The 21,516-nt window shown below is 33.7% G+C and overlaps 4 protein-coding genes across 9 annotated transcripts; 2 read left to right on the top strand and 2 right to left on the bottom strand.

Moving 5' to 3' along the window:
• Positions 1–652: 652 nt before the first annotated feature.
• Positions 653–2,398, bottom strand: aph-1 (gamma-secretase subunit Aph-1). The gene is made up of 3 exons (XM_011501922.1): positions 2,126–2,398; positions 1,744–2,048; positions 653–1,228 (listed from the first exon to the last, which is right to left on the bottom strand). The coding sequence occupies exons 2-3, from the start codon at positions 1,974–1,976 to the stop codon at positions 745–747; spliced, it is 717 nt and encodes a 238-aa protein (XP_011500224.1). The 5' UTR covers positions 1,977–2,048; positions 2,126–2,398; the 3' UTR covers positions 653–744.
• Positions 2,399–4,157: 1,759 nt separating this feature from the next.
• On the top strand, positions 4,158–6,128 carry spict (magnesium transporter spict). The gene is made up of 4 exons (XM_011501923.1): positions 4,158–4,762; positions 4,887–5,009; positions 5,087–5,229; positions 5,383–6,128. The coding sequence occupies exons 1-4, from the start codon at positions 4,657–4,659 to the stop codon at positions 6,100–6,102; spliced, it is 1,092 nt and encodes a 363-aa protein (XP_011500225.1). The 5' UTR covers positions 4,158–4,656; the 3' UTR covers positions 6,103–6,128.
• A 664-nt stretch (positions 6,129–6,792) lies between these two features.
• Positions 6,793–8,210, top strand: cni (protein cornichon). Of its 2 annotated transcripts, none has more exons than XM_011501925.1 (4): positions 6,793–7,063; positions 7,330–7,398; positions 7,470–7,488; positions 7,583–7,652. In XM_011501925.1, exons 1-4 carry the CDS (start codon positions 6,983–6,985, stop codon positions 7,600–7,602), a joined length of 189 nt encoding a protein of 62 aa, XP_011500227.1. In that variant the 5' UTR covers positions 6,793–6,982; the 3' UTR covers positions 7,603–7,652. The 2 variants fall into 2 exon arrangements, with proteins under 2 accessions (XP_011500227.1, XP_011500226.1); XM_011501924.1 differs by adding an exon at positions 8,052–8,210 and having other exon boundaries at positions 6,797–7,063; positions 7,470–7,726.
• Positions 8,211–9,218: 1,008 nt separating this feature from the next.
• LOC105364070 (Glia maturation factor) lies at positions 9,219–11,002 on the bottom strand. Of its 5 annotated transcripts, XM_011501928.1 has the most exons (5): positions 10,694–10,966; positions 10,543–10,639; positions 9,746–9,839; positions 9,615–9,664; positions 9,219–9,532 (listed from the first exon to the last, which is right to left on the bottom strand). In XM_011501928.1, exons 2-5 carry the CDS (start codon positions 10,543–10,545, stop codon positions 9,260–9,262), a joined length of 420 nt encoding a protein of 139 aa, XP_011500230.1. In that variant the 5' UTR covers positions 10,546–10,639; positions 10,694–10,966; the 3' UTR covers positions 9,219–9,259. The 5 variants fall into 5 exon arrangements, with proteins under 5 accessions (XP_011500230.1, XP_011500233.1, XP_011500228.1 ...); XM_011501931.1 differs by lacking the exons at positions 10,543–10,639; positions 10,694–10,966 and adding an exon at positions 10,973–11,002; XM_011501926.1 differs by having other exon boundaries at positions 10,543–10,966.
• Between the last annotated feature and the right edge of the window lie 10,514 nt (positions 11,003–21,516).

A 21,516-nucleotide genomic window follows, 5' to 3' on the forward strand; every position in this document is an offset into this window, starting at 1 on the left:
ATAGAAGAGCAATATTACATTATTACATTTATACAGTTAATGCATTTTTTGTAAATAAAATATTTATATTTATTCGAGATTATTTTTCATTAAATTAACAAAATTTTTATACATTTCAACTTGTGTAAAATTTATTAATTAGATCTTGTATTCCAAAACTTTGTCTCATTTTTCAGCTTTAAAGTGCTTACCTCCTTAAATTGTACAAGTTTTAAAAAACGAGATAACATCTAATAATTTAGCAATCACATTTCTTTAAAAAATTTAAGCACTTTATTATCTATACATGTATTTTCTATTAAAAATTAGTTTACATTGTAAACATTTTACATTATAATTTTAATGTTGATAAAAGAAAAAAAAAATCTTGCAAAATAGTAGTTATTGAAAATACTTTTCACAAATAAGAATTAAAATCTTAATTACAGTCATTATGCTATTAATTAGCATAAAAGTTATTTCTAAATTTATCGTTGACACTTAACCAACAATGCCCGTTTTCACAAACGATCAATTTTTCTTTTGCTCCAAACCATGAAAATTCATTGATTATAAACGATTCTTAATATCCACTTTAAACTTTTGACTTTTATAATATACTCAAATACCTAAGTCTTTAATCAATTTATATTTGTTTAAATCGCGATTGAATTGTATTTTTATTCTTGTGATTTAATTATTTAAAACATTTATAACATGAAATAGTTATTCGGTACTCGTTTAAAGATGTAAAAATCTTCTTCATCACTGCTTAATAAAGCATTGTAATAAATTCTGTACTCTACCACCGGCTACGTTGAAAGCAACCGCCGTTGTAACTAATAAAATACCATATACGGAAAACAAGCTCGCTGCATGATGATCGTAACTATTAAGTAAAGTCATGCAGGAAGCAAACATATGCGAGCCAATCACCCAAGCTATTTGAAACCAGTTCCTGTTATCCAGAGCTGAGAAGAATATAACTCCCCAGAAAGTATGAAGTAAAATGAAACACAGCGTCGTCGCTGCTGATACTAAAAAGAAGTATTCGTTGCCTTGATGTAAACCCATAGTTCCAGGACCCATTGCATCGGCCAATACATTGGTTAAGGCAAATGCACCGCTCATAAGACCAAATCCTAAACCACAAACATATGCAAAAACATCTCTACTGTCGGCGACATGAGCAGTCGTAAGCTTTTCTAAGCCTTTTTCAGTTTTTCGTAATACTTTATACAGCAAAAATCTAAAACAAATTTCAAAATATATTTACATATTAAAAATAAATTTAACAGTTTTTTCAAATAACAAAACAATGCGTGAATACAATACTTCAAATGTTTGCTGGCAAAAAAAAAAAAAACAAACAAACTAAAACTTACAAGATATCAATGCAAAATTTATCGAATTATTTCACTTGACATTTACAAATACACATTTCAATGGCAAACTTATTAGAAAAATAAATGAATTTAATACGACATTAATCCACTTTCATTCTTTGTCTTCTAACGAATAAAATTAAAAATAATTATTCCTATTCTTAAATATAACAGTAAGCTATTTCTTAGAATAATGTTTGTACTTAATTTTTGTCATAGATAAATGACGTCTACAATAAAAACTTATTCTTTTATACAACTTATCTTCTCTATTATAATACAGATAAATTCACATTCAAAGGCAATAACGATTAGTAAATAATTATCAATTAGGGACAATCGGGATTAATTAAAAGAAGAAATAAACGTTCTAACTTACCTGAAAATTTCTTGAAAAAATACTGAATAAATAAGTCCAATCGACAAGTAACCTTGTAAAGGAATAATTGTATACCATACTATCGATGATAAAAGTAATGAAATAAGCCAGAAAAATGCACTGGCAATTAATGTGATGATTCGAATAGGCTCAATTGCTATAGTAAAAGTAAACATTGCCAGTGGTGGACCAAAGGCCAACAAAGCACACCCAAAGAAGTCCATTACTGTCATATTTGCTGCTTATTTGTTTAGAAAAAATGACCAAATTTGTGATTATTTCGACAAGCAAATGTAAAACATTTACTATAAACAAATTAGAGGGAACAATGTTATTAATATATAATGTAATATTTTTATAAGGATATAATAATTAACAATACCTAATATTTCTTCTGTACTTTAAAATTTCATCTTCGATAACAATATTATTTCACTTTTGTAGTAATTCCACAAGCTAAGTATTGCAATTCGCGAATAATGGACAATGTTTTTCTGGAAATTCGGCAATAGTGTAATGTAAATACACGTTATCTAAACATGGATGTGATCCTTTGAGCATGCGCAGAATGTCAATGAGTTTCATTGGTTAAACACTTGTGTATATTATGAATTTTGAAGAGAAAAGTAAGCACGAATTAAAAAAACTCACAAGTAGGAAATTAAGTAGTGTTTTTCATTAAAAACTACTGGATATAAAGATTAAAGCAAAGATTAAAATAAAATATATGTAAATTTTAATAAACAACTGTATGATGTAGTCACTGTTTTCATTATTATGAAAATATTTTCATCTCATGCAAAAAAGGATTGCGTACAACAGCACCTTGCAAATTTACAGCTTCGTTCCTAGTAAAATTATATATACGAGGTCAAATAGTATTTATTTAATTTATCATTATTATCATTGATTAGAATTTTACATTTATTAGGTAATAGTTGCCGTGATGTAAGTAAAAATTTAAGAGAATCTTGAATTTTTTCCGGTATTAATCCTCACTTGTTCATCTAACTTTACAGTTTCATTATATTCCGTTTATGCACAATTTTGCATTCATTACAGCGTGTTTCGTTCAAAGCTAAATTCATATTATTACCTAATAATGACATTATAAATGTAAAATATTAGTTATATTCTAGACATAAAAATCATGTTTATTTTTTAAATATAAATTATTGCATATAGAATTCGATTGTTTAAATCGGCTCTTAACTTTGTTATACAATATTTAAAAAATTGTAACCATCGAGTAAGAAAAAATTTACAATCCATTTACTGTTTCGTCACACAGCATAATTATATACAAAAGAGATTTTAAAAATAAAGTCATTTTATCCTGTTTTTATTATCATTTTTTATTTATTTATAAAATTCTATAACTTGCTTATTATAAATTATACGTTATACATAGTTTTGCAAGTTTGTTAGCATGATAAAATATAAATTCGTGTATTGTGAAAATTCTAAATTTAAAGGAATCGGAGGAAGGAATAGGACATATTAATTAATATATGTTATTGACTATTAATGTTATATTAAACAAATTTTTATTTAAAACAAGTATCTTATACAAAGAACTAGTGAATAAGATTAATCAATATCTGTAAATCGAGACAATGAATTTCATAATAAATGAATGTGTAATGTGAATGAACAATCAATTACATTAAACAAGAATATTTAATTAAAATATTGAATTACATTATTATTGAGTATAAAATAAATAACAATACTTTAATTTTATTTATTTTACATTAGTATTATTGTTGAATAATATTGTAATATTGCTTTGTTATAGACACAAATTCAATTATGTCAATGCTGAGAAAGGTAAATTAAAATTTTTTTTAATTTATACTCTATGATAAATAAACGACACACTTCTCTCGTCTTTTATTCTCGTCCATGAGAGAAATTGGAATAAAATCAGAATTAAATACATCCAAGCCCAGTAGACGAGAGAGACCGATCTTCACGATTTTAAGAATATAGGGAATCGTGATGAATCAAACCAAAGTGAACGATATGTGGCGCTATATATGTATGAGGTAACAAGTGCCAGAGGTAAGTAGAAGGAGGAAGGAGTGCATGTGTCAATGGTCCATTCAAGTGTTAGCCATAGTCATAGTGTTCAGCTTTGGTAACCGATGTAGACGATCATTACCTTTAATTTAGTATTCGATGTAAAACCAGTCGGATGTATTCCATATTATCGGTACCATTGCTAAGCCTTGAGTTAAAAATGTTTAGACCAACGTACATGTCTCTTTCAAATTATTGTGTACACAACGATCGCCAATTTTTCTTTATTCGTTAAAAAGAATTACGCTTTCGGAATGCGCAAATGTTTACCTATTTACATTGCATCACGACTACTTAGGTGAGTTAACTACTTGATTGATAATTATCGAGAGAGGATCATGTCTGCTTTAAAGACTCCCGAATCTCGATTGTTAAATACTATATTGCTTTCTGCTTGGAAGTTTGCTGATAAGATGGAGTGGGGCTTAACCAGCTGGTAATATTTACGACAATGTGCTGATGAGTGGCCTTCGAGTTGATTAAAACTTGCGCTAATTTATCCAATTTATTTCCCGCTGTGCAATGCTTTACATTTACATATAATTTATAATCAGCGCGAATTTACGAACCAATGAATTCGTTGTCTCTATCGTGCGCAGAATCGATGTAGCTTTTTGGTAGATTTTTTGTGTTCATTCGGTATTGGCATCAGTGGCGGGAACAAAGAGAAAAGTTGTAAAGCTTTCGCGGCTGATAGATTTGCATTGTTTACATTGTTGTCGCGAGCTCGTAGATTTTGGTTATGTTGGAATTATTATTCAATAAATTGACAAATAGCATTGACAATTAAAATATAAATTTGCATTAATAAGATAGGTATATGATAAAAATATGAGTTTGTGGAGAGAAGATTCAGCAGACTATTTAATACATACGACACAATTAAAGAAGTTTTATTTGGGACTTACTCTGGCTATTCTTTCTAGTGGTTTTATTGGTCAGTAACAAGCAATTTTGATAATAAAATAGTGGATAAATGCTATTTAATACATTTAACGCGTGATAATTTATGTTTGTTGTAATGAATTTTTATCTAATTAATTTTATTTTATTTCCTACAGGTGCGAGTTTTATTATAAAAAAGAAGGCTTTAATTCGATTACAGAAATATGGAGGACTTAGAGCTGGTGCGGGTGGATTCGGTTATTTAAAAGAGTTGATATGGTGGGCTGGTTTATTGTCAAGTTTGTTGAAATTTTATTCTCAAATTATTGTAATAATATTTTAATATGTTGCGTGTAATGTATTTTTTAATATTTAGTGGGTATTGGAGAGGCAACCAATTTTGCTGCGTACACACTTGCACCTGTGACATTGGTTACACCACTGGGTGTGCTCAGTGTTTTAGTATCGGAAATACTGGCATCGAATTATTTAAATGAAAATTTAAATTTATTAGGAAAGGTAAATATATGTATATGTATTGCATTTAAAATACTACGACTCGAGCGAAACGTTACATATATATGTCATCACATTTTGCAAAAGATATTTAAGAATAATATTGATTACCGTATAATTTATAATTTTAATACGTAAAGAAATTTCTTATTCTAGATTGGTTGTCTATTATCCATCTTAGGATCAACGGTTATAGTCCTTCATGCTCCGAAACAAGAACAAATAGAAACGATGGATGATTTTTTATTTAAGTTACAAGATCCTTCATTTATAATTTATTTAGGTTTTATAATAATTGGTTGTCTGTCGGTTGTTTTTTATTTTGGTCCAATGTCTGGCAAGCGAAATGTCATAATTTACATTCTCTTGTGTTCATCGATCGGCTCTTTAACGGTTATGAGTTGTAAAGGCCTTGGAATAGCAATAAAAGAAACGATGAATGGTAAAAGTGAAATGGGAAATGGTCTTACATGGATTTTATTATTTTTGCTTATTCTGTGCATTATGATTCAAATGAACTATCTTAATAAATCATTGGACTTATTTAATACCAGTATTGTAACGCCAATTTATTATGTATTTTTTACAACGTTTGTACTAACCGCATCAGCTATATTATTTAAGGAATGGGAGTCGATGAAGACGGAAGACATCGTAGGTTGCTTTTGCGGATTTTTCACTATAATAATTGCAATATTTTTGTTGAATGCTTTTAAAGATTTAGATATTACTTATACCGACGTTCAAAAAATATTTAGGCCAAAATGGGAGAGCAGCAGTAATTATAATTTGAGGTGGAATAATTTTCTCGACGATAGTCAGAACAGATTTGATTCGGAGCATAATTATAGTAGCAGCATCACTCGATCCATGTAATGCTTTATTAACTAAGTGCGTTGTGTTTGAGTTTGAGACCCACATATCGAAGCTGCCATTGATATTGAAAATATCATTGCTTGCACATATGCGTTAGTCTAGAATTAGTTTTCAAAAATTACATTTGCATAGATTATATATTTTTTAAACATATATCGACTGAAATAATTTAGCTAATGATAATCTTAAAATTTGTAGAAAAAGTAGATCTAATAATACTGTACAAGAATTTTCAATTATATGCAAATGTGAGAAAATATAATATAAAATGTGATTGCTGTAATAATAACTATATTAAAGTCATATTTCGTCGCTTCGTTTCTATACAAACGAAAAACAAAGAAATCTAAAGGTATTTTTATCTGTAGTACTTTATATTTAATGTATACTCAATGTACAAATTTATATTTATAAATCAATAAGTAATTTTAAATTTTATATTTCATTTCATTTTATACCACATATATTTGTATTTTATGTAATAATGAATCAAACAAACACGTATTTATATAAATATCACGGAAAACTGTGATATTCTTAACGAGATGTAAATTTCTTGTGAAAGGTAAAATTTAAAATAAATAATTGGAACATATTTCATAGGGAAGCCATAACAAGAAATTGATTATGTATTATAAATATTAGAGCACAAGCAACGACTATTTATTTTCCAAAATTGTATAATTTTCAGACTATCATTAAATTCATAAGATTTTAATGAGCATGCAGCTGCATAATCCTTAAATACCATCCATCCATGCTTATAAATTATTTAAAATATAGATGTATCGTGACTCAGAGTTAAATTTGAAATGTGACATCGGCCAAACAGCAATGACGGCGCATTTGTTGTCCGTTCAATATTTTCACTTCGTAAAAAATGGCGTTTAGCTTACCCGCGTTTTCTTATGTTGTTGCATTAATTGTTGACGCTATTCTTATATTTTTTGCCATCTTCCACGTATGTTAGAAATGTTTTTTGTAAAATTAATAATAATTTTAACATAAATTATGCAGTGAGAATGGTATTTCAATAATTTTTTTTTTTTTTTTTTTCAATCACATAACCTCGCGCGAGAAATTCGTTCGAATTGCATTCTCATTGTATGATTATGCATATATATATATATATATATATATATATATATATTTATAAAATTCTCTAAAATGTAAGGTGTTGCAGTTTTTGAAGGTTTCGTTAAATTAGAATTTTCTTATAATTTCCAGGTTATAGCTTTTGACGAGCTTAAAACGGAATTCAAAAATCCTATCGATCATTGTAATAGTTTAAATCCAGTAAGTTTTTCTTAAGCATTTAATTTTATACAAGTAAAAAATTATAATTGTTATTAATTCTTTTGTTTTAGTTAGTACTTCCAGAATATGGTATACATATTTTTATAAATTTATTATTTCTGATTACCGGGGAATGGATGTCATTAATTCTCAATGTTCCACTTATTGCTTACCATATAAATAGGTATCGAAATAGGCCTGTAATGGCAAGAACAGGCTTATATGATCCTACGAGTATAATGAATCTGCATGATTTAAATACATGTCAACGAGAGGGATGGGTTAAACTAGCATTTTATCTTCTTTCATTTTTTTATTATTTATACGGGTAAGAAGTTTGTTTAGTTTATTTAATTTGAGATACACGATTCAAATTCAGTACTTTTTTATTGGACTAAATTATTATCAAATTTTTAAGTACTTGATCGTAAAAAATCATTTTCAATACTCAATATTTGATTTACAATTCTTCTTTTGCAAATTAACCAAGCTTTTGAAGCTAAACTTTGTTGTTTAATAGGTCTTGTATAAAACAAAAAACTAATATCACACGGTATAAATAATGAAAAAGACACTGAGTCTTATTGATGTATCTCTTTAATTTTATAAAAATATAAAGTCAAATTTTATTAATGTTATTTGATTTATTTCAGAATGATTAGTTCATTGATTCATTAAAATATAAATATTACCATTGATCTCATCTTTGTGTTACCAATGAGGGTAATAAAATAAACAGTGTTTTTTTTTTTTTTTTTCCCACAAACTGATAATGTTTATGCTATATTTGTAAATATCATTGGTACGTCTTATTTATTATATTTCTTTTACATTAATATTTTCCTAATGTGTTTTAAAATCTTAAAACTTAAATCTTTAAAAAATTCTCCTTTTTAAAAACAATGATATTGTAATTACTTAATATTTATGAGACATAATATTCCATTAGTTCACAAGATATATTAATGCTTGTATTACAGAATGAGAGATCGAACAAAATGCTTTTTTTCTTAGACATTGATTGATATTCAACACATTACCTCAATTTAAAATTATATAAACTATGGTATTTGCAGATTAAAGTCGTAAATTAAATAGTAAATATAAATAATTTTAATAATATACACATTAAAATAACTAAAAGTAATAAATTTGTTTGGGAGTGCTAAAAATTAATTAATGATTTTTAATTTATATAAAAATTAGCTACGAGCCACTTTTGAAAACCGAATACCGGATTACAAACGTTTTCCATACGTTACTTAAACGTAATAATGCCCAATGTAGAAAAAGTATCGAAACGTCGAACGATTAAAACGTAATATTAGAGTCATGGTTTGAAAAAAGAACATATATATATATATAATTATATATATATATATATATATATATATATATATATATATACACAATAACACTATATGTAGGAGCTATATTTTCATACATTAAATCTCTTGATAGTAAAAACTCACTTTTTGTGTCTTTGTTTTCCAATTGATATTTTGGTTAAGTGCTTTAAGCCTACTATTGTCTTTCACTATGTTGACTAGTATAGTAATGTTGCATATATAATGGCATGCACAATTTTATAAAAAAAAGTTATAAACGCATATATATTTTATCAAATGGCTTATTTTCTGTAATTAATATTGAATTTCATCCATACAAATTTTGCATTAAATATATTACTAAAGTTATATAAATATTGTAAAATCTAATTTCTTAAACATGGAGTATTGTCAATAACCATATCAATACTTCAAAGTACTTGTAGAGCAATAAAATATAAAAAAAAAAATTTCGAATAAAATACGCATGTGTTAATAGGAGTAAAAAAACTTAATCTAAGAATCACAATCTTCTACCTGCTTAATTTTTCTTTGAGCCAATCTTCCGTCAACTCTTCCAATTCACGTACTTCATAAACTCTAGTAAGACGTGCTTCTCTTTGCAATACTAATTTCATTCCGGCATAGAGTATTTGTAACTCCATTTGAATATCCCTTGGAGTATAAAATATAAAACACATGGGATATGATATTCTACCATCCGAGTGCTCCATTTTATAACTGTAAATAATGTAGCGCGGTTCGTGTTCTGGAATTATGTCCTGCAGCTCTTCTACTTGAACATTCTAATAAAATAGTACTTTTTAGGTATTGAAAGTATAAAAGAGAAAAAGAAGCTTTTTATTTTATATGGAAGTAAACGCTCACCTCTATCAATTCATCCACGCAAATTTTTTGTTTTTCTTTGTCAATTTTCACTGTAAATTTATTAAATACTTTCAATTATGATATGCTTGGTTTAACGATATACTTATAATTATAAAATGTTTATAAATTACATAAAAGAGCAGCATTTTTTTCACTTTTTCTAAATGTAAATTCTTTCAATGCATCCTTAACGTCATCTTTGATATCGCACATATTATTAGAAGTCTAAAATAAAAGAATTACAATTAATAAAACATGATATTAATCTAGTTGTAAGATACATAATAATTACAGTTTGTTTGGTCATTTGACAATCGATCGATAATACTTTATGGCTGAATTGTGCATAGGAGATTTTAGTTTATAAGTACTAATAAGTCTCCGTAAAAACAACATATGTCAGTTGTAAAAAAAATGAAAAAAATGATATCTATGTTTATATGCGACTGGTATAAATTACCTTATTGATTTGTCGTTGAAAACAAAAAATGTTTATAATATACGATTGAAATTAAGGCAAAAAAAATAAAGTTTTCTTTTGAACCAAAATGTGTAGAATGTTAAACGTAATTGAATGAATGACAAAACGAATTATCATAAACAATACCATGAGCAAGAGTCGATAAAAATAATCGATCAACGTATCGTACAATAAAGCATTAGAAGAAATTATATAAAAAGAAGGTACTTGTTCATTTCAGGATTTAATTTGAAAGATCTGCCTATTGGCCCTGAACGTGCTGTTACAACCCACTGCACTAACAAATCTCATTTGCTTTCTCACTCTTTATCTCACTTTATTCTCTCTCTCTCTCTCTCTCTCTCTCTATCTCTATCTCTCTCCCCCTCAGTTCATTCAAAATACGCTAAACAAAACATAGTTCGGAAGAAGGAGTTTAATCTCAGGATAGGAAGATCGTATAAGTACCATTTTGTCAGCCTATCGGATGTCTTGGACACGTTATTAGCGGCGTGGTCGAAGCGTTATTATTGTTTCCTTTCGGCCGCGCACTCCTGGCTAAAAGCTGTGGCAGCAAATTAATAAAGGTGACGTCCCCCCGTGGCGTGGCGATACCTACCTCTGACCATCCTTTGCTAAGGCGTTCGCGCACTCACGCATACAGCCAACGCATTGGACACGGACGCGCGCTCCGTAGCTTTAGAAAAACGCCGGAGTGATGTCGATGAGGAAGGAGAGTGGCGATACAACGTGTTATATCGTTTGCTCGCCAGCGCGAGTCCAACATAACGCGCGTCACAATAACAAACTACTTTGCCGCTCTCCGGGGCTTTTCCCAAGTTTATTTCACGCACGTACGAGTACTCGAAGCTCCCCAGGCCACTGTTTCTTTACTTACATCATAATATAATGTTTCTTTCGTCCTCTTCCTCCTTCTCCTCCTCATCCGCCACCACCTCTTCATCCTCATCCTCCTCCTCCTCCGCCGTCCCCGCAACCGCCGCCACCACCTCTTCGTCGTTCACCACCATCCTTTTTCTTCGTCATTTTTTCAAATAAGTTAAAAAATTTTTTCCGTCGTTGGCACAGAGCTCTCTCTCTCTCTCTCTCTCTCTCTCTCTTCATTTTAGAATCTGGGATGCCAATATACAGAAATTTTCAATTATTTCATTCGAGTGAAATCAAAAGAAGTTTCATCAAAGTAAGTTTCATTCCGCTCGTTTGCAATTCTGCGGCTTTTTATGGAATAAGTTCGGCAGAATATTGGGCTCGTTTTGAAAAATCAAAATACAAGCCCGTAATGAATTTAAATTTACGCAACTATTCTAATTATTTATATATATATATATATATATATGGGTGTATATAAGCTGTAGGTTATCACATTCTGCCTTATCGATAGCAACGCGCGTTCCTTAGCCACGCAAATTTGTCAGTTCAGCATATACCGGTATTTATCTGCAATTTATATCTAACAACTTTCATATTATACATTATTTTAGACATTATTCGACATTTAGACATATTTTAGACATTATTATAGACATATTCTATAATTGATTGTAAGCATAATTGAAAATCTATTAATTTAATAAAATAACAAAATATTAATGAAATTTAATAAAGAATGGCTTATTAGCATTCTATCCAATTTCTAATTTTATTAAGTTTAAATGATTTTTTTATTAACTAAAAGGCAATATAACATTTATAATCTATTTTTTCTTTAAAATAATGTCGAAGACGAGAAGCGAGAATTAAATACCAGGCAATAAATTTGAATGCCAATGTTACGGTTCTATTAAATGATAGAATAGCAAAATACGTATTTAATTATTACAATTAATGATTTTAATGAATGCTAAACTTGAAGTATTTAATTTATAATTACATTTACATTACATTTAAAACTTCAAATATTTATAAATGTATAAAAATGCAACAAGCAAAACAAGAAGACACATTAACATTCATGGGATAACATGAGTATGGTGATCCGACACAAAAGACATAAAAAAATCTTTAATACTATTATAGATATTTTAATATTTTACAAATATAGTAGCACTCGACGTATGTGCTTATATGTAAGTATTGAAGAATGAAATGTATAACGCGCATCCACGTCTGTATGTTTAAAAGTTAATAATAAAATTTACGTAGCAATAATATTTATCATCGACGCCGATTGAAATAGATGGATGGCAAATGCAAAATTTTCTCAAATTTCTATCTAATTTATCAATAATAAACATTAATTAATAAACAGCGTGGCGTTGGCCCAAGTTCCGATTGATTACTCGCGCGATAAGAGAGAGCGGGAGAGTGAGAGAGCGAGAGAGCGGGAGAGCGAGAGAGAGAGATTGAGGAGAGAGAGAGAGAGAGAGAGAGGAGAGAGAGAGAGGAGAGAGAGAGAGAGTAGCTTGGAAAGAAAAGAGACATAATAAACAGTGACGTTGAAAGGTCATTAGGATGAGATGGTGACTTTTACGATTTAAGCCACTATGCGCTATCGATGCGTCGTGCTGCTTAAAAAGCGATTATTTCCATTGGCCGAATTTGAATACGTTATTCGGAGAAAGTAATAGCGTCCTAATGTCCTAATATGCAAAATAATAGATAGACTATATTCGTGGATAGGATGCATTACAAGGGACTTGTCAAATATGTTACGTTACGTTGTTTCGCTCGCGCGGTAGAACGAAGCTGCTGAGTGGTTGGTGGGTAGGGAGAACGGTGGGCGACACAGAGGAGTCCAAAATCCGAGAACAGACTCCATGACCAGAACGGAGGAGAGAGAGAGAGAGAGAGAGCACGTGTGTGAATGTACGAGCGTGTGTAGGGCGCGTAGCGGGAAGTAGCTTTAGGCGCCCCCTAACGTGGTCAGTTGGTAGCGCTTTACCTCTGCCCCGCTGCCGTTATCATACAATACAATTTTAGCGTGCATGTGTGTGTGCGGAAGGTGCTGCTGTGCTCCGCGGTCGGCCATGTTTGTTGTTGTGCGCGAGCGAGAGAATATCATTCAAGGGAAAACGACGGAGTGAGGAGCGAGGGAAAGGCGGAGAGATTCCCTGCGATGGCGGCCGAGCGAATGTCGTCCTAGCCGAGGGAAAGGTTCGACGGCCAGACGGTAGCGCTACGGGAGGCTTGCTTATTTCTCGGCGAGAGGGGAGGGGGGATCAGAGAGGGTAAAAGGAGGTGGTAACGGTGGTGGTGGTAGTGGAGGTGGCGGTGGTGGTGGTAGTGGCGGTGGCGGTGGCGGTGGTAGTGGTGGTGGTGGTGGTAGTGGCGGTGGCGGTGGTAGTGGTGGTGGTGGTGTTGGCAGCGTCCACGGCAAAAGGGGAACGAGCAACGAGGAGGGGGAGATAGGTAGAGTCGGTGCTGGGGAAGAGAGAGAGAGAGAACGATAGGGAGGGAGAGAGGGAGAGAGTAAAGCCAAGCTCGAGGAGAGAGAGCCGAGGCTCGAGAGCTCTAGACTCGTTGGGGCCCCCAGAACAGAGGTAGGCAGGCAGACAAGCAGCAGCGCGCACGCGGCAAAAATCGGTCCTGGCTGCGCCGACGACGAGTGGCGTTCTCTCGAGTTTTTCTCCCTGGCCGCGCGTCCCTCAGCATCGCGTGTGTGTGTACTCCCCTCCTCAGCCCCTATCCCGCCCACCCTCTCCGTCCCCCTCTCGATAATACGGACGTGTGTGTGTGTGCGCGCGCGTGTGTGTATGTATGTATGCGTGCTTGCGTGTGCGTTGCATCGCTGTGTAACGTACATACGCAACCCCGAGGCCATAATCCTCGACATCTACGGCCTCCTTCGGGAGGTTGGAAGGTGACCCCCCACCCCCTCCTCGTTAACCTTCCCCCGCCCGTCCCTTCGCCGTCATCATCACGACGATCTCTTCCTTCTAATTCTCATCCTTCTCCTCCTCCTCCTTCTTTTCCTCCTGCTGCTGTTGGTGCTGTTGCTATTGCTGCTGCTCTATTGCTGCTGAGAGTGTCGCTGCTACTCCCCACCGATGAATAGTACCGTGTGTCGGTCGCGCGCGTGTGCTTTTGTGCTGAGGTGATTGGTAGTAATACGTACGTCGCGTTACGCCGAGGGAAGGAATCTCGGTGCCAAAAGTGGAATCCAGGACGTATATACTACGCGTACGTGTGTACATCGTAGTAGCTTTGGCTTGTGCTCCCATGTAGCAATAGAAAGGGAAAGATAGTTGAGTTAGGTTGATTAATCGGTAGAGCGGGAGAGGAAGAGGGAGCGAGAGCTAGAGCTAGTGCTAGAGCTAGAGATAGAGAAAGAGAAAGAGAAAGAGAAAGAGAAAGAGAACGAGAACGAGAACGAGAAAGTAAGAAGGAAAGAGAGGTTGTTTTTCGACTGTGCGTGTTGTGAAACGAGCTGCACTCATAGGTTTCCAGAGTGTAAGAGAAGCGGCCCCGGATTTCGACGACTGGCCAGGAGCAAGCGGAACCAACACGATCGTGCGACACGTATGTATACGATCCTTTTCGCGGTGTGGGTAGAGTCGGTTGTTGGTGTTGGCTCGCTGTCGTATAGTAGTAGTAATAGCAGTGCTGTTGGTGGTAGTGTTGGTGCCGATGTTGGTGATGATGATGATGATGATGATGATGATGGTGGTGCTGGTAATGGTGGCGGTTGTGATGCTGTTGGTGGTGGGTGATGATGGTGATGGTGATGATGCTGTTGGCGGTGGCGGTGTTGGTGGTCGTGGTCGTGATGATGATAATGATGATGATGATAATGATGATGATGATGGTGGTGGTGGTGGTTGTGTTGGCAGTGGCGGTGCTGGTGCTGATGCCAGCGGTTCGCGCGCGCGCGCGCGTGTGTGCGTAGCAGGAGTCGAAAGAAAGCGAAGCGCCCGCGGTGCGAGACAAGGACGGTGCACACGTACGTGTGTCCGTACATGTAGGAGCGCGCATGTGGGCGTAATATATATATATATATATATATATATATTTATTTATATATGCATACGTATGCGTATATGCGTATATAACTATATTTACGTATGTATGTATTTATGTATCCATAAATATAAATATAAATGTATATATATATATATATATATATATATATATATATATATATATATATATATATATATATATATATATATATATATATACAGAGAGAGAGAGAGAGAGAGAGAGAGAGAGAGCGAGGGAGCGAGGGAGAGTAATAGGTAGCAAGAGGGAAACGGAAAAGAGCGTGGAAAATGGGAAAGATGCCGTAGACGAGGTCACCTCGACCAAGTTTCAGCCCTGCTCCCGCGTAAGCTTCTTGTGCAAAATGGTCGAGTGACGGGAAGAAAATTGATGCGCGACAGGCGGCTGCGACGCTCTCTTTGTCGCGCCTCTGTTTTTCTCACTCAGCTGAGTGCGCGTCCTGATTCTCCTCCTCCTTCTTCTTAAAACGCGGGGGTCTCGCGCGCCCAGATGACGACGACATCTCTTCCTTGGATTTTTCTCGCTTCTGCGCGTGTCTGTTTATAATGTTACGTTGGGCGTGTGTATGTGCACGCGCGTTTCCCTCATGGAAAAGCCGCGAAGGCGCACTCGCTCGCTATTCATCGCTCACCTCCGGTCAGATCTTTTAAAAATGGTTTCTTTGTTATTGTTTTTATTATTATTACTCGCGCGCCAGCGCCGCTAGGACTGTTTACGTCTCTGAGTCATCTTGCATGGGGTTCTCTCGATAGTGGTCCGTCGCGGCTTGGCTTTTGCGATTAAATTAAAGGGCGAGTAAAAAGCGAGTTTCGGCCTCCGCGCGCTCATGATCCGAAAGGAAGGTAGGTGCTGCCGAATGCGTGGGTTAAGTTTATTCACGCGAGCGCTCTTTGTTCTCCGAGCGACGGGTTTTGTCAAAATCCGCTTGTTGGGAGCGAACGAGACGGCAGCTTTATACCTTTTTTCCGTTCGACGAAATTTTGAGGAGGAATGAAAAGCCGTGAGAGAGAGAGAGAGAGAGAGAGAGAGAGAGAGAGAGCGGGAGTGAGTGAGCGGAGAGAAGAGAAAGAGAGTGAGTGCATGGCCGAACGATTGACGGTGCATCTTTGCGGCGGGAAGGTGGGAGAGGGCAGAAGAGAGCGTAGTAGATCGTTGTGAAAGTGGGAGGTAGAATAAAAGAAGAGACGGAATTTGAAGAGAAGAGTGGTGTCGTCTTCCAGCGTATGGGGTCGGGGTCGTCGCACGTTCTTGACAAGTCTGTCGACCCGTCAAGGTCCTTGCGCGTCATCTCTCTCTCTCTCTCTCTCTCTCTCTCTCTCTCTCTCTCTCTCTGTGGCCCTCTGTGTCTCGACTACGTTCGGGGTAACGATAATATGCGTATTGCGCTCGTTATGCTTCTTCCTCCCTTCGATTCGTCGTTCTGCTTCTAGCTGCTTTCACTCTGGCTCTTGGGATATATTTGGCTTTGAGATGAGAGTCTCGTGCTTTTTTCTTCTAGAAAAACGCAAGATTTTACTTGTTCGTGTACTAGCGAGAGAACAATTAGACTCTGCGCTTTTAAAATTCCTGTTTATTTTCTAAACAATGGCCTTGCAGCGAGTAAAACAGCTGAGACGAATAATGCGTCAGGTTACGTCGATACTCGCGTCGCACCGGTAAATACTTTCCGAGCGCTGAATATATTCTTTCTAATCGTAATTGGTCCATATTTGTAATATGCAAATTTGGAAAAGTTAAGTAGACGCAAGTAGGCCTCTACGTATACGTATTTTATTATATAATGAATAAATTAAATTCTTTGCAATTATACGACATAATACGAATATAAATTAATCGAATGCTTAAATTATTTCTTTTTCTAATATTCACGACATAGTTGTAATGTGATCATTATTATATCGGGCAGATAATGCACTGTAAATATTTGTATACTCGATTCTAAACAGTCGTACTTTCTAAGAATTTTCATCGGGGAATCGTATATTTTTAAATTATAGGAACATAACACATGTTGTTTCAAGTGTAATGGATGTCAAAATCGGATAAAATTAATGCTGCATTTCTATTCAATTATGTTGCTTTGTAATCGCAATAGCTTGCGATTGGTATTATTTTTATATGTTTATAATGAAGCTGGAGGCAAGATTCAAATAGTTAATTTTTACAATCAATACTGAATATAAAGGATTACGTATGTTTGAAGGCGCTCCGTGACATGCATATGAGATTTAAAATTTTCAGCTACTACATTCGTTGTTACAATTCGCTAATAATATTTTGCATTGATATCGACAATGTATAATTTATACGCGTATTATGACACGATTCGACGAGACATTGCTCGAGCAGCATTGTTTAACATAGAATGTTACAACATTTTGCAGTTTTAATTTTATTCTTTATATTAAAATGGCATAAATTGTATGGCAATATAGTAGACTACGAAAATTATTGTGCAAATGATAGATTAGTAATGCAACGGCATAATCATCTTTTTATAATAATGAAAAAGGTGATTGAAAAATTACCTAATTACTGTAATTTTTGTCTTTTTGAAATTCACGAGAGTGATAATTGTTTGTACACTTGCAACATTTTTCACAACAACTCTTACAAAGCATTGAATCTAATCTCAATTATAATAATGTAAAATTTAATGCAAAAAATCGGCCATCGTTTCATTCATACCAACATTTCGAATATTTATTTAAACAACAAGCTGAGTTGCATTAAACTTATGGATGCATTCTCAGCGCGTAATTGACTTAAATTCAATTTGCCATTACTGTTAAAATGCTTAAAATTATTATAATAGAACGTGAGTTGATCGTCTTGACGGTTATTGAAAAATAATGTTGGCGACTTTTTAATATGGATATCGTTGATATTTGATTTAGTTGATTCAAGTGACTCATGCAATTTTAAGGAAAGTTGAAATAAAATTTCTTTTGACGCAAAGGCATATGATATTCGTCGTTCCTGTTACTTTTTGTCCAAAGAATCATCGTATCAAGCTTGGCTACCAAACGTAAAAATAACGGCATAGCAGATGCTAAATGTAAATAACGAGACACGATGATTTTACATTATATGATTCACGGCAAATGTTTCTCTCATCCTGTCTGCCATTCGGTTTTGCACGATCGACTAGTATGAAATTCACGGCTTCACGCGGCAGGAATTTATTTAAAATGACTATGAAAGAACCGATCCTCGCGCCTCGATTGTTGCGTGCTAACGAATCAGCAGGCGCAGCCTCGAGGCTCGGGAGCGCGAAAGCAGCGTACGATCGAATTTAAAGGCGAGCTTAAGGGATAGCATTATTGTGGGACAAGAGCGAGGCAAATAGAGGGAGTGAGAGTGTGTCCGTGGAATGGCGTTGTCGAGCGACGCCAGCGGGAAGGGCAGCGAATCCGGCGGATCGAGGCCGTGGAAAAATGCGCACGGGAAAACGAGGGTAGGGAATGCGAGTGCGTTGGCGTAAAATCTGCCGCTCGTATATTTTTATTTTCCAATCGATTTCTTTTTTGCCTTTATAAGTGCCCCAATCGGGAGATATAACCGACCGTAATGTAGCAGCTGCTTTTTTACTCGACTCGGAACAATAAATTCAGTAATAGACTTTTTCAAAACATAATCCGTAACGCGTAGCTGAGTATTGCAACGATATTTTTAATCGACATTTAACCGAAACTTTTCCATAGTATCACTTTGAAATTATTCCCTTTGCCTTCTTCATAAGTAAACCTGAAATATTGTCAGTATCGGTATTTTATTAGAACGGTTATAATTTAATTAGTAGTAGTATAAATTATAAAAATTGCCGAGTATAATTGCTTACTATAATTTTTTTTTTTTTTTTTTTTTTTTTTTTTTTTTTTGTTAAAATTGAAGTTATTCGCGTAATAATACAACTGCGCAGCAAAAACGCGTCAGTTAAGGCAAACGTATGTATTATTATTGTGTTTTGTTAACTCTTAATCACTGTATTTACTACTTTGGTAATATATTGCAAGAGACGAAATAAAGCGAAGACTTTCCGTTGTGTTGCAGCTTCGGCCTTAGATGTATTGAAAAGTCCTTTCGCGGAAAAGAAAAAAAATTGTTGAGTTTTTCTTTTTCAGTGTTGCCAAATATAATACGTGTAAATATAGTGTCTCCGTACAAGAAATAAATGGATAAAGTAATTGTCCTTAGTTATGTTAAAAAAAAAAAAAGTAGTTTTTTTATAATTTATATAGCAGTAGTTTTCTTTGTAATTTATTGTTTTACATTATATGCGAACGATATTTTTTGCAATATTCTTGGATTTCAATTATGTCAGCATTAATGGTTATTTATTATTTAATTATATTGCCCATGATAATAATGTTTGTCGTAATAATTCGAATTATAAATGCGATTACAAAATGCAACGAATTAAAAATTTTCCATATTGTATTTTATAAACAATTTTCTTCATCCTAGGAGCTATTGTTGTAATAATTACATTACTTTAATTTAATAAAGTAGTCGTGTATTAATTGCCAACCGCACAAATATTGTCAATAATCATTATATAAAAGATCGATTGCTTAGAACTACACTTAAAGATTTTTTTTACACTTTGAGTAATTAAAAATTTGAAGCTTTTATGAAGCGTCAAAAGAGGCAATTAGGCTTGTTCTCGAAAGTGCACTGCTGAAATATCGATTCTAACTTCTGCGAAACAAACGCGAATCAGTTGTTCTACTTTTTTACACAGCCCGTGCACCTCAACTACTTCTTTGTCCATGTCGTTGTGACCCTGGCTTTTCGTAGCATTTCTACGGTATTGAGAAATAGAGTAATGGTTAGCAATGGTAATATTAAAGTTGAAGATTGCCACATTTTGCATTTTTTCTATTTGATTTTTGCAAAGATTTGTACTAGTCGAGTTAACAACAGGAGCGCCTTACTCTGAATGTAGCTTTTTCTTTTCGAGAGTACTACAGTAAATAGTATTCTGTTTAAGTATTATAAATTAAGGGGAAATCTACAGTTAAAATTATTGCATTCTTGAATGGTTTTATGATAGTGTCGATTAGTTTCGTTTATTGATAAATTGTATCTCTCAAGACGTAATGAAGTATAATAGCGTCTCAACGTTTCATATAATCATTGCCTTATGTATAATGGCCGAATTACTACTCACTTAGTATATGGTAAAATAACTTTAAAACAGAAAGCAAAAACATTATATGGGAAATCTTATCTTAATCAACAAAGTATTTTTTTTTTCCTCCTCTTAATTCATTAGAAAACTTTACTCCAAAGAACGCGATACTTACAATTCAATTGAAAATTAGCGTAACGCCTAATCCTTACATTCATTTAAAGTTGAGCTACAATTTCTGATGTCTTGTAAAAAATCTACACATTTCTTTTATATTTATATACAAGGTCGCGGCTGTACAATGGTATCTTGTATGATTATTGCTATAGAGAGCGCGATTATGTAGTGGATATCGGCCAAACTTCTTTTTTTCTTCGATATCTATAATCGCCTTCTCCCACCTCTCCAAGCATTGGACGTACGTACTGTGGAAGCTGCTCAAAGTAACGGAATTATGATTATTATTGTGTTAGATGCGCGAAAGCTTGCAAGGCCTTCCGTTAACACGATAACGACTTTTTGCTACACGTCTTGCGCACGCGATCCTTGTCGTCTGTTCGAATCCATTGGGAAAAGAGTTTCGTTACGATGGTCGGGGCTAGTTTAACCTTAGTCTTAGTATGTCACAAGGTCTGCAATATGCGCGAGGTAGTTTGCTCTTTCGACATTCGCTCGAGGCATTATTTAGGTATGGTACCACGTTACTTCTGAGCCAAGGGTCTATTATTCCGATATGATGCTTTTGTCGTTGAGGAACAATTATTGAAAGTCAGATTGCTTCATTATGGTAGCCATTTAAGGCTTTTAAAATGTAACAGTAGAGTGAAATAGTGTTCTGAAATTAGACGATAGTTGTTAAATAAAATAAAAAAAAAAAAAAATTACTGTTCATGTGACAAAGCATCTATTGCAGAAATAACAGGTATTGAATTTCATTCCTGCACGTTTAAAAGCTCTTTAATATCTATTAATTTCTCATTTTTATATTGACTCCGTACTCAACATTATTAATAATTTTAATTATTAAAAATTTTTATAATTTTATAATTATGAATATTGTTATTGTTTCATTAAAATGAAAAAACGATAGGTTTGCCTGTTTTTTTTTTCATGATAAAATACTATTTGTTTGTTTGTTTTTAAATAAATTATTTGAATTTTTCATAATACTTTCTAAAGGTATCATTAAGTTTTGTGATAAGTATGCCTAATGAATCACTTATTAAAATCTGATTTTAAAAATTGCATCTTACACCATAGTATTTTTTTTTTAACGTCAAATTATGTATTAAATGAAAAACGAAATGAATTTATCTTAACAAGCCTTGCTTATGAAAACTAAATTGCAT

The sequence above is a fragment of the Ceratosolen solmsi genome, unplaced genomic scaffold, assembly GCF_000503995.2.
Source record: "Ceratosolen solmsi marchali unplaced genomic scaffold, CerSol_1.0 scaffold23, whole genome shotgun sequence".
Classification (NCBI taxonomy): domain Eukaryota; kingdom Metazoa; phylum Arthropoda; class Insecta; order Hymenoptera; family Agaonidae; genus Ceratosolen; species Ceratosolen solmsi.

What these genes read in the sequence shown, in the direction of transcription:
- spict (XM_011501923.1), top strand. Translation starts at nt 4,657, where the DNA reads ATGAGTTTGTGGAGAGAAGATTCAGCAGACTATTTAATACATACGACA. An exon ending in GTGGGCTGGTTTATTGTCAA is followed by an intron (nt 5,010 to 5,086) that starts GTTTGTTGAAAT and finishes TTTAATATTTAG; the next exon opens with TGGGTATTGGAGAGGCAACC. An exon ending in ATTTAAATTTATTAGGAAAG is followed by an intron (nt 5,230 to 5,382) that starts GTAAATATATGT and finishes TTCTTATTCTAG; the next exon opens with ATTGGTTGTCTATTATCCAT.
- LOC105364070 (XM_011501928.1), bottom strand. An exon ending in AAAAAATGCTGCTCTTTTAT is followed by an intron (nt 9,665 to 9,745) that starts GTAATTTATAAA and finishes ATAAATTTACAG; the next exon opens with TGAAAATTGACAAAGAAAAA. An exon ending in GCGTGGATGAATTGATAGAG is followed by an intron (nt 9,533 to 9,614) that starts GTGAGCGTTTAC and finishes CTATTTTATTAG; the next exon opens with AATGTTCAAGTAGAAGAGCT.
- cni (XM_011501924.1), top strand. Translation starts at nt 6,983, where the DNA reads ATGGCGTTTAGCTTACCCGCGTTTTCTTATGTTGTTGCATTAATTGTT. An exon ending in TATTTTTTGCCATCTTCCAC is followed by an intron (nt 7,064 to 7,329) that starts GTATGTTAGAAA and finishes TATAATTTCCAG; the next exon opens with GTTATAGCTTTTGACGAGCT. An exon ending in ATTGTAATAGTTTAAATCCA is followed by an intron (nt 7,399 to 7,469) that starts GTAAGTTTTTCT and finishes CTTTTGTTTTAG; the next exon opens with TTAGTACTTCCAGAATATGG.
- aph-1 (XM_011501922.1), bottom strand. Translation starts at nt 1,976, where the DNA reads ATGACAGTAATGGACTTCTTTGGGTGTGCTTTGTTGGCCTTTGGTCCA. An exon ending in TTTTTTCAAGAAATTTTCAG is followed by an intron (nt 1,229 to 1,743) that starts GTAAGTTAGAAC and finishes AATTTGTTTTAG; the next exon opens with ATTTTTGCTGTATAAAGTAT.